Below are 15,475 nucleotides of genomic sequence, written 5' to 3' on the forward strand. Positions count from 1 at the left end.
TACTATACAATTGTTCTACCCAAACGTGAAACCGCCCGTTTTCGTCTTCCATCAGACGGAATATATCTCTATCGTACATTTCATGCAAGTGGTATGAATGCTACTGCTGTTTACCAGTTTCTATTAAAAAAAAAGCCCGGAGAGGCACCTTGGGTCTTCCTCTACCATTAAAAGTTGGAAAGACGCCATATGACCTACGAGTGTATACACGCAAACTAAACTTTAAACTGTCGTATGACAACGTTTAGTATATGCAGTAAATGTACAACAAAATCCGACATGAATAAAAACATATTGTAAATCAACCAATTCATTTCTCATCGATCATATTTATTAGTTAAACTTTTATCATATGAATTTGCAAATTTCCGTAATACCCGATAATCATACAACAAAATTTACTATAACATTGTTTCGGGACACTAAATAATAACATTCAGAGTAAAACAAATGATGCTTATCGCTAATTGATTGAGTCCTACGCAACATAATGATAATAAAAGTAAGAAGATTAGAAATAATGATATTCTATATGGAAAATATTTTTTCATTCACAAGAACAATTTTACATAATTACATAATAATGGTATATGTCTTGGCAAAAGCAGATTTGCGATTTCCTAAGCGCCGCAGAAATGTTGCCCGGCTTTTAATTTACTTTGCAAAATATAGAATGTATAATTCATAGCCTGTTTAATCAATACTACATCGGTACTTGACGCAGCGTTTTAAGTTCAGTTTGCAACCAGTAGGCAAGCATTATTATAACATATCAACATATTTTCTATTCAAAGTGCATGCTTTATCAAACAAATTGATATAACATGTATAACTTGTACCATTCTCAACTCGATGTTTTCTGAATATTGTATTAGTCAGTTCGACTATTGCAGTGGAGTGGATAATACGCGGGAAATCCAGACTGACAAGGGTGACATGGATTCAGGAAACACACACAAAAGGATAAAAAGTAATGGTAGATTCTCCGGAAGCACAGATACAGCCATAGACCCGTGCATAGCGAAATCGCTGATGATACTAGATTTATACGTAGTTAAGTAATAAAAGGAAAAATACAATTTATGTAGCATCTTGTCGGTTTTGCCACTTTTCATTTATCTCCTACACGTTGGTAGCACCTAACAGTAAAGAGATGTTAATGTAGTGCTAGGGGAGGTAACCGCTACTGGAAGTTTGACTCTTCATACTACGAGGGCTTAGAGCGAAACTGGTCTATCTGCTTCCATTTTTATATACGGAAATTCTCTAAGCCCTCGATTACTCCTTTGCACTTGGACCATACAAAAAGTTACAAAACAAATTCGACGTGATACGAACTGATACGAACTTACAGATTTTCCCAAAAGTATCTTTCCCCTTTTTTATCAACATGCAATTTTACGGTTTTTAGTCTGATACAGCATCCTTCTACTAGCATGAAATATTCCAAACTATATCAGGCAAGTAAATGCGCGTAGTATGTTGCATTTTGAACGTAAAACGGTACGTAAAATCATTTGTAGCTCAGACCGAAGAGCGTGTGTTTTAACACGGGTAGTAAACGCGCAATCCAATTCCCACTGGGAATACGCTTAAAATGGGTTGCGCGGCTTCCGGTGCTGGTGTTGCGCATCAATATATACAAAATCGAGGTAGGTGGGGTTTTGTTTTTGTAAATAATGACACATTTACGAGTGTTTTCGAAAAAAGCAAAATGCTATTCGACACAAAAATGAACAAAGATCATATGTTTGAAATACCAAATTATTAATTTAAGAATCAGCCCTGATATCACGAAAACTCTGCTGGCTGTAACTGTCAGAAAGTATGGAATCACGTAAAAAGCTAATTTTCTAACTCTTGTACCTTTTTTCCGGAAATGTGACGCTTCTAATGATCAAACACGTGTAAAACAGTCACGAATATTACATACACTTGAATTAAATGTTGCTTTTGGGGGAAAGATTGGCAAAAAAACAATCGGGAATGGGGTTGCGCCCCGGGAATGGAGTTGCGCGTATACATTATATACATTATGATGTATACGAGCAACTCCATTCCCGGTGCGCAACCCCATCCCCGATGACTTTTTGTCAATTATGTCCCCGTAAGCAGGATTTGAAGCAAATAATTTTGATATCCGTTACTTCGTAACAGTTGAGTTATCATAAAAAGCATCAGATGTCCTCAGATTAGGCATATGAAGTCAGAAACTGCTATTTTTGTTGGTTTCATACTTTTTTCACGCTTCGTGTCGCCAGAATTTTTGTGACAATAGAGCCGAATCATAAATTACAAACCAGATATTTTACATATATGATGTATCATCATATTGGTGTCGAATAGCATTTTCCTTTTTTCGATAAAAATTATTCTTGTCTCATACTAAGCAAAATCATAACTTCACATACCTTAATTTCGTCTTTTTTACGCGCAACACCAGCACCGGAAGTCGCGCAACCCATTTTAAGCGTATTCCCAGCGGGAATTGGATTGCGCGTTTACCACCCGTGTTTAACGTCTGTAATGCATAATAGCAGAATCACGTCTACAGGAGCGGGCAATATAAGGTTAGTGGGTTCTTAAGGAAAAAATATATAGTTCGCTAAAGCTCACATTTGAGAATTGTTCTCACACTCGCCTACTAAACAATCCGGTTACTGTACATGTAATTCATACATATATTTTTATCAAGTTATAGACGCAAAATAGATTGATTCCTCGAACAACTTTGCTTTAAAGTTGAATTTACCATATAAACAAATTGCTATTGTCATCTTCAGTTAATATGACGATTAACATACTATATAATAGCAAATTAATGATTACTCCTATATGGAAACTGCTTTATACAATGTTGACGTCTTTTCAGCAAAGATCAGACGTAAGCAAAAGTAAAATGCTCTCTTTCCTAATAACATTCAAGCTGTGTTATCATCATGTCTCTTTGAAAACTTGATTATGCGCTAAAGTCAAAGATTGATTGTCTATTATACAAGGACATAATAATATACAATAAAATAGTCAGCCCGTTTAAATAAGTTCTGTATAGCTTCTGTATATCTTTCACCTAAAAATATGTTGTTTTGAGAGCGAAGAATAATATTCTAAAAGTACTCGCCATGCCCAATTTCATTCGAAAAACTGGAAGTTAAAGCTGTTAGATCGGCATCAACACCATCACCCTTACTGAACCCTATGTCTTTGAGCAGGTGATTGTCAAATGAAAGTTGTGCCTGGCGGAGAGCTTCGCCCGATATTTTTCGAAATAGATCAAATCGAAGAGCGCCACTTTCCACTGGATAATTTGAAAACATTCGACCAATCAAAGAATTTGAATAGAAGAAATGTGGCAAATGTTTTGCATTCAGTGTTGTTTGCAACAGAGAAACAAGACATGCAAGAGCTCGTTTGGCACCATCAATCCGCATAGTTGGGTAGGTGTGACATGCAAAGAGAATCAGATAAAATGCTATCTGTTTCAAATGGTACGACTTAAGGATAGTTGCGATTGGTGGTGGAGCCCGGTTTTCCTTTTTCGCAACGGCATTCGTTTTAGTAAAGTAGGTTTTGAGTATTCGGAGCGCCGTCAGTATGTACTTCTGCTTTTGATTAGTTCTTGCGACGTCAAGGGTGTATCTCTCGTAGCCGACTGAATTGATATGCCAAACCAGCATTTGATCGGCAATTTCCAGCGTCTTTGCTGCGTCTTCCTCTTTCCATTTGCAAACAGCATGAATAACTGCGTTTACTGGGTTGCCATTGTATCTTGTATCCTTGTCAACTCTCAGACGTAATGCGGGAACGATGTCTAAATCGGACAACATCACTACGGTCTCTGATCTGGCCCTGCTTCATAAACAGATCGTTAGCGTCATCGTCAAGATGGATAGTTATGTTGATGGCAGGGGGGTTCATTCGGCGCGTAATGTGAAAACTGACGTTCCGTGAGCGTTTCATTTCTGCAATTTTCTCTTCAATAGAACGGCAGGATTGATCGATCAGGGACACAAACACCCTTTGATGCATCTTCCTTGAACTGAAACAAACGCACCCCTCTCCGTCTACTTGAAACACACCTTCCCGCCAAAGCCTTGGATATCGTTTTTGTAGTATATCGGGTCTTTGTTCAATTTGAAGGTAGCAGAAGCCTGGAACGTATTTTCTGTTCTTGTAAATACGCTTTTCTGAAAATTGCAATCCCTCGATATGAAACTCTATAACTGTATCAAACTCATCCGGTTTGATGACTTTCAAACCATCTCGTGAACTGCCTTGTCGAATGTATGAATCAATTCTAAGATGCTCATAATTAGCTTCAGCCTTGGCTCGCATTTCTTTCTGTAGCAACTCCATGACAGCATCAACTGCTTCGCGAGATCGTGCCTATACCTTACGTCCAAAGTCTATTTCACCTAAAATGTAAGATCTAACATAAAGTCTTGATATAAATAAATTTAGTTGAGTAGAGTTTGTTTCACAGATAACTTGTGAGGTAGTTTTGTTCAGTTTAACTGGCTTGGTTTGCAATGTTTTTCGTTCTTGGCTAAAATGCTTTTAATATGGTTCAGTCAAATTTTATCCTCAATGTATCAAAAACATTTGATTCACACATTATTGCATTAACAGCATATGTTGTATGGGTCTAGTATGATGTCAATTAATATCAATTTTATACTTTTCACTAGTTTTGAGCAGAATTTGACTCTATATTACTTTTAATATACTAGAGATTTATGTTATAAAATGTATTGCTTAATAATACAGTCAGGTAATATTTTATATACCTATATAGGGTGACGACTTTAGATTGACTACCCACTGGTGATCACTATCGCCAAAGTCAGTGATCGGTCTCTGCCACTGGTTGAGGGCTGATCCCAACAATCCGTGCTGTCTGACATCATCCTTTTCAACAAAACCATAACACAAGAATAAGTTGTTAATTTCAAAACTTAAAATTGCCTATCTAAAAACAAATACAGAAATCAACTAAAACTCGTAAACATATGTGTGCGCGCGCCTGTGTGCGTGCGTCCGCGTGTGTGTTATGTCAAAGTAACATGCTAGCAAGTTTTGCAAAAAACGTCATTTTCCGCCATTTTGACTCCAACAACAACAACTCCTCACATAAAGGCTCCCACAACATCACTTTACGTTCGATCTCCTGTTATTATTAAGCTTAGAAAGCAAGGGACGCCACTGGTTATAGTTTTGTTATCATATTTAATGAAATATATTAAAAGATCCAAAATATCAATATAGTTTTCTTTCAAAAATTACAAAACAATGTGGAAAGAAGAGGGGAAGCTTAATTAGTTAAGTCAATGTCAATAACATGTTTTGGTGAAGTAATTACATTTGTATAAAGGTGTATGTATGATGGATATACAGGTACAATTAAAATCAATAATATCTTTACATCTGTTTACCTGCTATGTGTATAAATATATCGTGAATTAACTAATGACCTTACCTCGTCTCTTCTTTCTGTAATTTTTCTTGAAGCACGGTTAATATCTTCATCCAGAACAACTCCGATAGGTCCGTAATATCCAGCCATATTTTTGCGAAATGCGATAATTTATCTTTGTATGCCACGAGTACACAGCATTTTCGGAAAACCGGGATGAGTGAAACGTTGATTATGTATTGCAGCTTGTTTACCGAGAATATATAAATAAATGTATTTGGGTCAGGCATATATGAGATACAATGTAAGGGGTATAATATATGACAGATATCATTTTCGTTTTTATGTTAAATACCCTTTTAGAACTGAACTTTGGTAATCTAGGAAAATGAAAGGATAATATCTTGAATGTCAGTTATTTGTCGCATGTTGGTCTATGCTTTTCATAATAACGGAAATATATGCATTTGCGCATTATATAATAAGCGATAAATTATGCTTCAAATCAGATAATTTTTAAATCTGAATTATTTTATCAATATATTGTTTATGTGATAAGATGTAAACTTTCAATATTACAGATTAACATAATTGAAAGGTATTTTATGCTATCCGGGACTTTACTAGTTGTTTTCATTTTAATAGTTGTTTGAATAGTTTTCTTCGGAGTCCGATCTGCATTCATTGATCATGATATTAGAATACGTTTTATGCGTTTAAATGATAATAACTTATGACATCTATACATTTACAGATAACTTTTCTAACTATTTGACAATGTAATGCGACTTCATGATTTTATTGCATTTTAAATCACTTCGTGTTATTTAGCATTTTATTCAACAATCAGTCAAATTAAAGTAGATGTATGAAACATGTTTGCCTCAGTACTAATTCACTCGACAGTGATATGAACTCTTTATTTATTGTTAACAGATATCCAAAAACCATATTACCTGCCTAGTGCGTTTTATATTGAAGAACTTACAACGGCAAATGGTATACATTTTATGCTTAAAGCCAAATGTTCAGCACGGTCTCTTAAATTTAAAAAAAAAAAAATACAAAATTTCGTCGAATTTCATTTATAAACAAACAGTTTCAAACACCACTGTCAGAATTAACTTTTCATAGTCCCGTTTAAACACAATTGTACTAAATCACTACACATCACAGTTAATAACGTGTATGTCCTCCATTAGCTCTAATAACCGAAAGTCACCTTCTTTTCATAGACCTCACAAGCCCCTGTAGATATTGTTGATCTTATGCAGCCCGTTCCCCTCTGAGAAATACCTTTAGCTTATCCACATTTTGAAGATTATTCTTATGAAGTTAAAGTTTCAGGTCGGCCCATACGTGTTCGATAGGGTTCAATTCCATTATCATTGCTTGTCAGGGACACCAAAAAAGGCAACAGGAAATCTTTTATCATGTTAGTCGTATGTGGACGTGCATTATGTATAGGTAATAAATGGGAGAGTGGTGCATTTGAGTGATAATGACCCTGGCAAGATGATAATAGTCCGAGGGCTTTATCACCCAAAGACACGGCTCTCCCATGTATTTACCTGTTTTTTACATGTTTACCTATACTATAGTAAGAAATGTTTAGTGTGTCATTTTTATGGGTACTAGCATCTACTGGCATAATGACTTTCAGCTTTTCAGTTTCTATATTATTTATATAAGAGGCTATAAACTGTATAAATTCAGATGCCTTGATAGTTGTACTTTCTTGCTGAAAGCATAATTTAGGGTCGAAAAATTGTTATTTCACAAAGAATACACGAAGTTTCCTTCAAGATGATAAAACTAAAACTGAAATATTTGCTGTTTTACCTCCATGAAACGAAACGTCATGATTTCATTTCTGTTGTTTACGGACGTAAATTTCCCGCGCTAACGTCAGGGCCATTATCGGTAATGGCCCGAGCCGGGGCCAGTTATGATGATGTGATAATGCATGAGGCAATACGATAACAGGAGCACTTTCAGCACAAAATAGTTACTTTTTATAGGTACTCGTGTAATCACTTGCAATAACACAAGTCCTGGATTCTGTTATGAGAAAGGTACAATAAATAGACGTAGCACTTCATTGATATAACGTTGAGCTGTGACACCACGTCTACTACTGCCCGGAATAACGTTATCCACGAAGACACAAATTGTTTTCCCATAGTACTTGAACTCTGCCAGTAACATTGTTCTCAGACAGCTAAATCGATCTCGCTTCTTAAAAAAGACATCAGAGAACCGTTCATTTCGACTCGGTGTATTGACGTCTGTCATTAAAATCAATCTGGAACTTGCACTTGTCGGAAAAAAGAACGTCTCACCAAGGATGTTCTGGCCAGCGCTGGTGTTGTCGAGCACATTGAGAGCGAATGCGACAGTGTGGACGTCTTGCCCTAATGCCAACTTCATACGTCAAAGGGTTTGCGCGCTAGTATGTGAGCGAGTCCGACCAAGAGTGTTCCGGGCAGTGTCAGTCTTCAAAGCGCCTGCGCAGATGTATTAACGCAATGTGCCTGTCCTGCTGACGTGTCGTCTCACGTGAACATCCCGTTCTAGGCAGATCATTAATTGGCCCATTTGTGGCATAACGTTGTCGTAGGCGTCTGATTGTTTGTTCATGCACATCAAAGTACCTTGAAACAGACAGATTGCGCGGATACATTCCGCATTTTAAAGCTTCATAATGACGTTGACTTAACTTGAAATGAAAAAACTTTTCACTGGCGAATTCTGGTCAGCATTTGCAAATACCGTATCATGCTTTTCATGTTTTGATACAATACAAAGCAAAATCGATTTTATAAAAATCCGCCAACGATTATTAAAAATGTAGTATTTCAAAATCTGGCCTTAACTAAAAGTTTAAATATGTTGTAACTAATAACAGAGATGACATCATAAACGAAGTTTAGCTTAGAAGCTGTATCAATTATTTCATGTATTTCACCATATAAACAATAACACACGAAGAAAATATTTCATAAAATGAACACTCTTCTTAGTGTTTATATGTAATAGATTTTTATAATTTGAAAATAAGGCGCCGATAAATAAATAAAGTTTAAGCACTTCTGCAGTCTCAAAGACTTACTGCTATAAAACAGCTGTACATGTATCTGTCATGTCGCCTATTTTTTCTTTCATTGGACATTTATTTTTCATGTAAATTACAGCTTGCCTTATTCTCTTTGGTTCACCATGAGTTTCATTCGTGTGCAATTCTACTGAATTTAAAACTAAACTGTAAAATCTAAAGGAAGAAATACAGCGCTCACAGCTCCACCAGCAATATGAAACCCTTTAGCTGTATTTTCAAGTGTTCGAAAAAAGGAACTACGGCATAAGTTACATCCATTGCAATGTCGACAGTTTTATCAATTCTGATTGCATTAATAACGGTATTTGCAACCAAGTGCCAACCGAAGCCAGCAACTGCTTTACCAGAGCCGAACATTACTTTTCTCCAAAATTCACGCCAGAATGGGAATCTCCTTTCAATCTCTCCAATTCGCTTTTATTTGTCTGAAACTGAATTGCAGTATTCAAGTAATTAACGATCGCCTCATTGCATACTTTTATTTGAACTTCTGCCTTCTTTTTAGCACCTCTTTCTTTAACAAAATCAGCAGTAGAAGCACCTCCTAAGTAACACCACCAGCACCGCCAATTACTCCTCCTGGAAAAGATCACATTTGCATTTTGATAGTTGGCATTATTCTGATGGACAGTAATTTGCAACGAACAAAACGCAACAAGAAGACGTTTACGGATTACTCTTCGTTGAATGCGAATGCTGCAAAAATTGACTAAACTGGGTTGTCGTGATTTTGCCTTTAATTAAGTCGAATAATTATGTATTAAAAAGTGCCAGAAAATAATTCAATAACAATGACACATCTAATGCTATGCAAAGCCCTAAAGACGCACAATATGTAACAAAGAATAGTCCAAAGCCCAACAAAGCCAACACTCCTTCCACCACACATCCCGTTTGTTCGGCAATTTTAGAAATCTTGATATCTGAAAAATATTTTCTACGAAAATATGACACGATTTTTCTCTGTAGTTATGTTAACGCATCATATAAACTTAAAAAGAATAAGTGGATTTGCTTTCCTCTCGATTTTATAAGTTTATTTATATTTCGTTTATCGGCAATGAAAATGATATGTGCCTTTGTAAGCTTACAAGATCCATTGTTAAAATGGGTAGCAAAGAAACGAGCATTGCTTCCATATCACGTATACATTTTCTATTCATTGACTTTATTAAGTGCATTTGTTTCTAGATAAATGCACATTGTAGTCACATTTATTTGTGTATCAAATGGTTCAAATCATATTTATCAGATCGTCATCAGTTAGTGCAAATTGATAACGCATTATCAAGTAGTTATAATAAAATTACATGCGGCGTGCCACAGGGGTCTATTTTAGGGCCTCTGTTATTTCTTTTATTTATAAATGACCTGCCGCTCACAGTCGGAAATATAGTATCATCTACAGATCTATATGCAGATGATACAACATTATACGATATACAAAATGACAAAACTGTTTTGGAAACAAATCTTAATTCAGCACTATCTGTTTTAGAAATATGGTGCAGAGAGAATGGTATGCAACTCAATACCGATAAGACAAAAGTGATGCTTATAACAACGCAACAAAGGCGGCGGTTTCTTGAAAATAAGGAATTAACTGTTTTGTATAAAAATGTTATGCTTAAACAAAGTCCAAGTGAGAAACTCCTTGGTATTTACATACAGCATGATCTAAAGTGGGATTCGCATTTTAAAGTGATTTGCAAAAAGATATCGTCTTACATTTGGTTACTATCAAGGATAAGGGAATTTCTTGATATAAACTACAGAATCTTATTTTATAAAGCTTATATTCAACCGCATATAGATTATTGCTGTATACTATGGGGAAGTACCATTAATAAAAATATTCAGAAAATTCTTAGATTACAAAAACGTGCATGTAGAACTATTTTAGGATCAAGTTACTCAGACTTCAACCAAGCTCTAAATTGTCTAAACATGCAACGGTTTGATCAGCGTCTGTTTTATCAGAAGGCATGCTTTATGTTCAAAGTCGCAAATAATCTGTTACCAAATTATATCTGTGATATGTACAATCAAAAGGAAATGACAAGTGACACCTCTTTAATTTTACGATCAAACACGAATAAAAATTTTCATATACCTAATACGCAATCAGAACTGTTCAAACGAAGTTTACTGTATTCAGGTCCAGTTGCCTGGAATATCTTACCTGTAGATATCAAAGCGTCCAGCTCTCTACAGTCTTTTAAATCAAAATGTAGTAAATGGATAAGTATGCCATGAAATATGTATGTGATGTTGATTATGAAATATCAATGTTTTCTGTTTTTGTTACACATGTGTATCTTACTTTCTAATGAGATACTTATGTTATTATTTTCTGTTTTCATTTGAATCATATTTGTAAATATTTGTACTATAAGAGGGCCTCATGGAAGATTAGCGTCAGCTAAATGAGTCACCCTCTATAAATAAAGAATTTACTTACTTACTTTACTTACTTACATGTACCTGGACGTTAACCCTGAATTCAGAAAAGAATATATTGGAATGTTGGAGCAAGTCATTGATAGAAAATAAGTATAAAATAGTATATTCAGATCATAAAGAATGATTCGTATTGTTTCGATATATCAAAACATGGTTCTGCAATAAATTCTTTCTTAAATTGTTGATATTTCTATTTTTACATATTGCAAGGAAATGAAATATGCTATGTAAAGCATTGCACTACTTGAATTTTGTAACGCATGTTGAATACAATGCAACTTTATGAATAGACAATTTTGTTGATAAGATGGGAAATAACTGTCCGACATAATTTACACAGAGGTTTGCCAATCATTTCCCTTGGACTGATCATTTGCTTTAAAATGCAGATATGTTCGACCTTTATACATGTGTATTAAAGTTTATAGTTACGAATGAACTGCTGTAGTTAAAGATCAAGTTCAATAAAAACTTCAGAAAGAACAAAAAGCACAAACAAACTAATTAGGAGTAGCTAAACTATAACATGCAGAGGGAGTAATCAGAACTTTATATAAGTTTAATAAATAGCATACCAGTCATTCCTCGTGTAATTCATACTGCAATGTATCGCCACATTTTGTTCTGATTTTGTTCGTCGTCAGGTACGGATGTTTCGTTCTCGTTTTGAGTGCTGATCATCAATCCTCTCATCCTTATATTCACCGTGTAAAGACGAGGATGAGAGAGGTATTTAGTAATTAAAGAGATTTTCAGGCGTAGTTTTCTGTTCGAAGAATCATTAACAAACGTAAATCCTTTACAGTTGCGTATAAACTGCAGTTGAGTGCGTTTAAAAAAGCAGTTCGACCTATTGATTTTTAAGCTTATGAGTTGCGAATTTACCAACCGGTTATATCGGAGCGGCTCCTGAACCTTCCAGTACATGTATAAGTTTTTACGTATTTATCATACAGCAACAAAGTAAGTGCCAAACTGTTTCACATTTGTGGCGTACGCTGGTTCGCTGCTGGCAACCGGTTAGGCATTCGTTTGGCTTCTCGGCACTATCTTGATCTATCCGGTGTATGCCTCTGTGTGTAGATCTTGCGAGATAGGCAATATCATAAATTTTCACGATATAAATTTGGATCAACATTTGGAACTTTGTGATTAATACCCATAAAAGTAGAGACATGCCACAAAAGAACAATCGCAGACTTATTTGGAACAGGCAACAGTAGAAAATCATAACAAATTAGAAATTTGTTACTTTTTACTTGCAGCTTACGTAGCTGGCATACACCATCTAAAACCGGTGATTGTTTTTTCTTGCCGCTCACAAAAGCATGTCAATGAGTTGCCAAGAGAACCATCAGTATGAAGAAACTGTTGAACATTCTTTGTTGTACCTATAGTGAACTATCATACTGCGCTATATTGCACGTTAATGGGCGTTTTTTGCCGTTGACGTCTAAGACGTCACTGTGTTTGTTTTGATGATATACGTAATTTGAAATAAAGAACATAAGAAGACACAACGCTGTAGTAACTTATTACACCACTTATCCGATATTGGTGTCGTAAGCTACACAGAAGTTACTATCCCTACGTTCCAGCAATACAAGCAGTATGTCGAAGAGGAGATAGTCAAAACGGACGAATATACGTTAGAACCGAAGATAAAATTACGACAACTTCGAGTGTTTCAACAACAAGCAGACGACCAGAAAACCGAATCCGCGTGTTCGGTAGAAGAGACAAGAAACAGTGCAAGAATTACCGCAGCAGAGTCCGTAGATATACAAATCGGAAGTGTTGTGAACATTCAAGTGCCGTTCGAGCGAATAAAAACAACAATATTCAAGTGCCGATAGAAGAGACCCGAAGTGGGGCAAATATTCAGGTGCCGCCAGAAAATATTCAGCGTACTATTGAGAAGTTCGCACTTACAAACTAAGTATGCACGTGCTACTGAATTTTTGAAAGAGAGGTATGGACAGAGAAATAAAATTATTTATGTTACTATGCCGGCATTACTTCAGCTCCCAGCCCCTAGTTATAGTTTATACAGTAAGCATGAATTTTACGACAGAATTGAGACTCATATTCGTGCCCTTGAATCCATGGGTCAGCACCAGGAGACATATATGGCGATTTACTCGTGCCTATCGTGATAGATAAATTACCAGACGTAACCAGGCTGTATCTCGCGAGAGAACACGGTGACAGCAACTGGAAGTTAAGTGATTTACGAATAGAAATTTACAGAGAAATCAATATAATGGAGTCAGAAACGAGGCAGACGACGCAGCCAAACATGAAAACTTTCGGATCAACAGTAACGTAATTCACGGATTTCCAAGAACGTGTAGGATACGTGAAAGTTTATATTCAGTAATGTGAGTTTTTGCGGTCCCAAGTATGTTGTAGTTATAGTGAACTATATTTTGTCGCGCTGCATTTCACGTTATCGCGCGTTCGTTTGGCTTTGACGTCTGTGACGTCACTATGTTTGTTTTGATGATATACGTAATTTGAAATAAAGAACATAAGAAGACACAACGCTGTAGTCACTTATTCCATCACTTTTCCGATACTCTTTTCTATAACTCTATCAGGCCATTTGTTCATCGGGTCATAAGTCTCTGGGCGCCTCTATAAGAACTTTGTGCTGAAGACAATGAAAAAGTTTTACAATAAGAACCGTTCGGGGTCAATTAATATTAATTTATACTTTCACTAGTTTTGAGCAGAATTTGACTCTATATTACTTTTAATATACTAGAGATTTATGTTATAAAGTATATTGCTTAATAATACAGTCATGTTATATCTTATATACCTATATAGGGTGACGCCTTTAGATTGACTACCCACTGGTGATCACTATCGCCAAAGTCAGTGATCGGTCTCTGCCACTGGTTGAGGGCTGATCCCAACAATCCGTGCTGTCTGACATCATCCTTTTCAACAAAATCATAACACATGAATAAGTTGTTAATTTCAAAACTTAAAATTGCCTGTCTAAAAACAAATACAGTAATCAACTAAAACTCGTAAACATATGTGTGCGCGCGCCTGTATGCGTGCGTCCGCGTGCGTGTTATGTCAAAGTAACATGCTAGCAATTTTTGCCGGACTTTCCATTATTCAGGGGTCGAATGTAAAGTTTTGTTGTGGGGAGTCTTTATGTGAGGAGTTGTTGTTGTGGGAGTCAAAATGACGGAAAATGACGTTTTTTGTCTAGAATTTTCTGAAAACTTTGTAAGTGTAATTTTGTTTGCAGTTTTCTCTTAATTTCAGTATGGCCAGTCCAGAGAGATATGTTTTAGCTTTAATCGGCATCAATCGTTGGCTAAATAGATTTAAGAACAAAAACGTTATTGAAGGTACCAGTTGGCTGATTGGGGTAATATTTTGAAAGACCTTCACGTTTTCCCCCCTCTATTTGAACGTATCTAAACCCTATTCAGGCCGTTATGTTGTAATCTATGATTAATCACTTGCTAATTAAGAAATTCATCAAATTTTCTCGCTAATAAATACATTTAACGTCGATTTTTTTCACTTTATGCATATTATGTTGTTGTGGGGATAGTTTTATGACAATTTTTGTTGTGGGTAAACATTGATAGAAAGGTCCTGGGTCCTGGGCCATATTGAAATTAAGAGAAAACTGCAAACAAAATTACACTTACAAAGTTTTCAGAAAATTCTCGACAAAAAAACGTCATTTTCCGCCATTTTGACTCTAACAACAACAACACCTCACGTAAAGGCTCCCACAACATCACTTTACGTTCGATCTCCTGTTATTATTAAGCTTAGAAAGCATGGGACGCCACTGGATATAGTTTTGTTATCATATTTAATGAAATATATTAAAAGATCCAGAATATCAATATGCTTTACTTTCAAAAATTACAAAACAATGTGGAAAGAAGAGGGGAAGCTTAATTAGTTAAGTCAATGTCAATAACATGCTTTGGTGAAGTAATTACATTTGTATATAGGTGTATGTATGATGGATATACAGGTACAATTAAAATTAATAATATCTTTACATCTGTTTACCTGTTATGTATATAAATATATCGTGAATTAACTAATGACCTTACCTCGTCTCTTCTTTCTGTAATTTTTCTTGAAGCACGGTTAATATCTTCATCCAGAACAACTCCGATAGGTCCGTAATATTCAGCCATATTGTTATTATTGCGAAATGCGATAATTTATCTTTGTATGCCAAGAGTACACACTCAGCATTTTCGGAAAACCGGGATGAGTGAAACGTTGATTATGTATTGCAGCTTGTTTACCGAGAATATATAAATAAATGTATTTGGGTCAGGCATATAATGAGATACAATGTAACGGGTATAATATATGACAGATATCATTTTCGTTTTTATGTTAAATACCCATTTTAGAACTGAACTGTGGTAATCTAGGAAAATGAAAGGATAATATCTTGAATGTCAGTTATTTGTCGCATGTCG

The 15,475-nt window shown here is 35.6% G+C and overlaps 1 protein-coding gene across 2 annotated transcripts in view; it reads right to left on the reverse strand.

Moving 5' to 3' along the window:
• The window catches only part of LOC128545901 (uncharacterized), a 105,082-nt gene extending 89,822 nt beyond the window's left edge, over positions 1–15,260 (reverse strand). Inside the window, exons 1-3 of one of the 2 annotated variants that reach the window (XM_053544545.1) lie at positions 15,095–15,260; positions 13,819–13,939; positions 4,393–4,415 (exon numbers count right to left, since the gene is read on the reverse strand). In XM_053544545.1, the coding sequence (XP_053400520.1) occupies positions 4,393–4,415; positions 13,819–13,939; positions 15,095–15,181 (231 nt within the window). In that variant the 5' untranslated portion in view covers positions 15,182–15,260. Of the gene's footprint in view, positions 1–4,392; positions 4,416–4,787; positions 4,909–5,476; positions 5,646–13,818; positions 13,940–15,094 lie in introns of those variants that run through there. The other variant, XM_053544530.1, reaches the window with a different exon arrangement.
• Positions 15,261–15,475: the final 215 nt, after the last annotated feature.

This window comes from Mercenaria mercenaria, chromosome 1 (assembly GCF_021730395.1).
Source record: "Mercenaria mercenaria strain notata chromosome 1, MADL_Memer_1, whole genome shotgun sequence".
NCBI classification, from domain to species: Eukaryota; Metazoa; Mollusca; class Bivalvia; order Venerida; family Veneridae; genus Mercenaria; species Mercenaria mercenaria.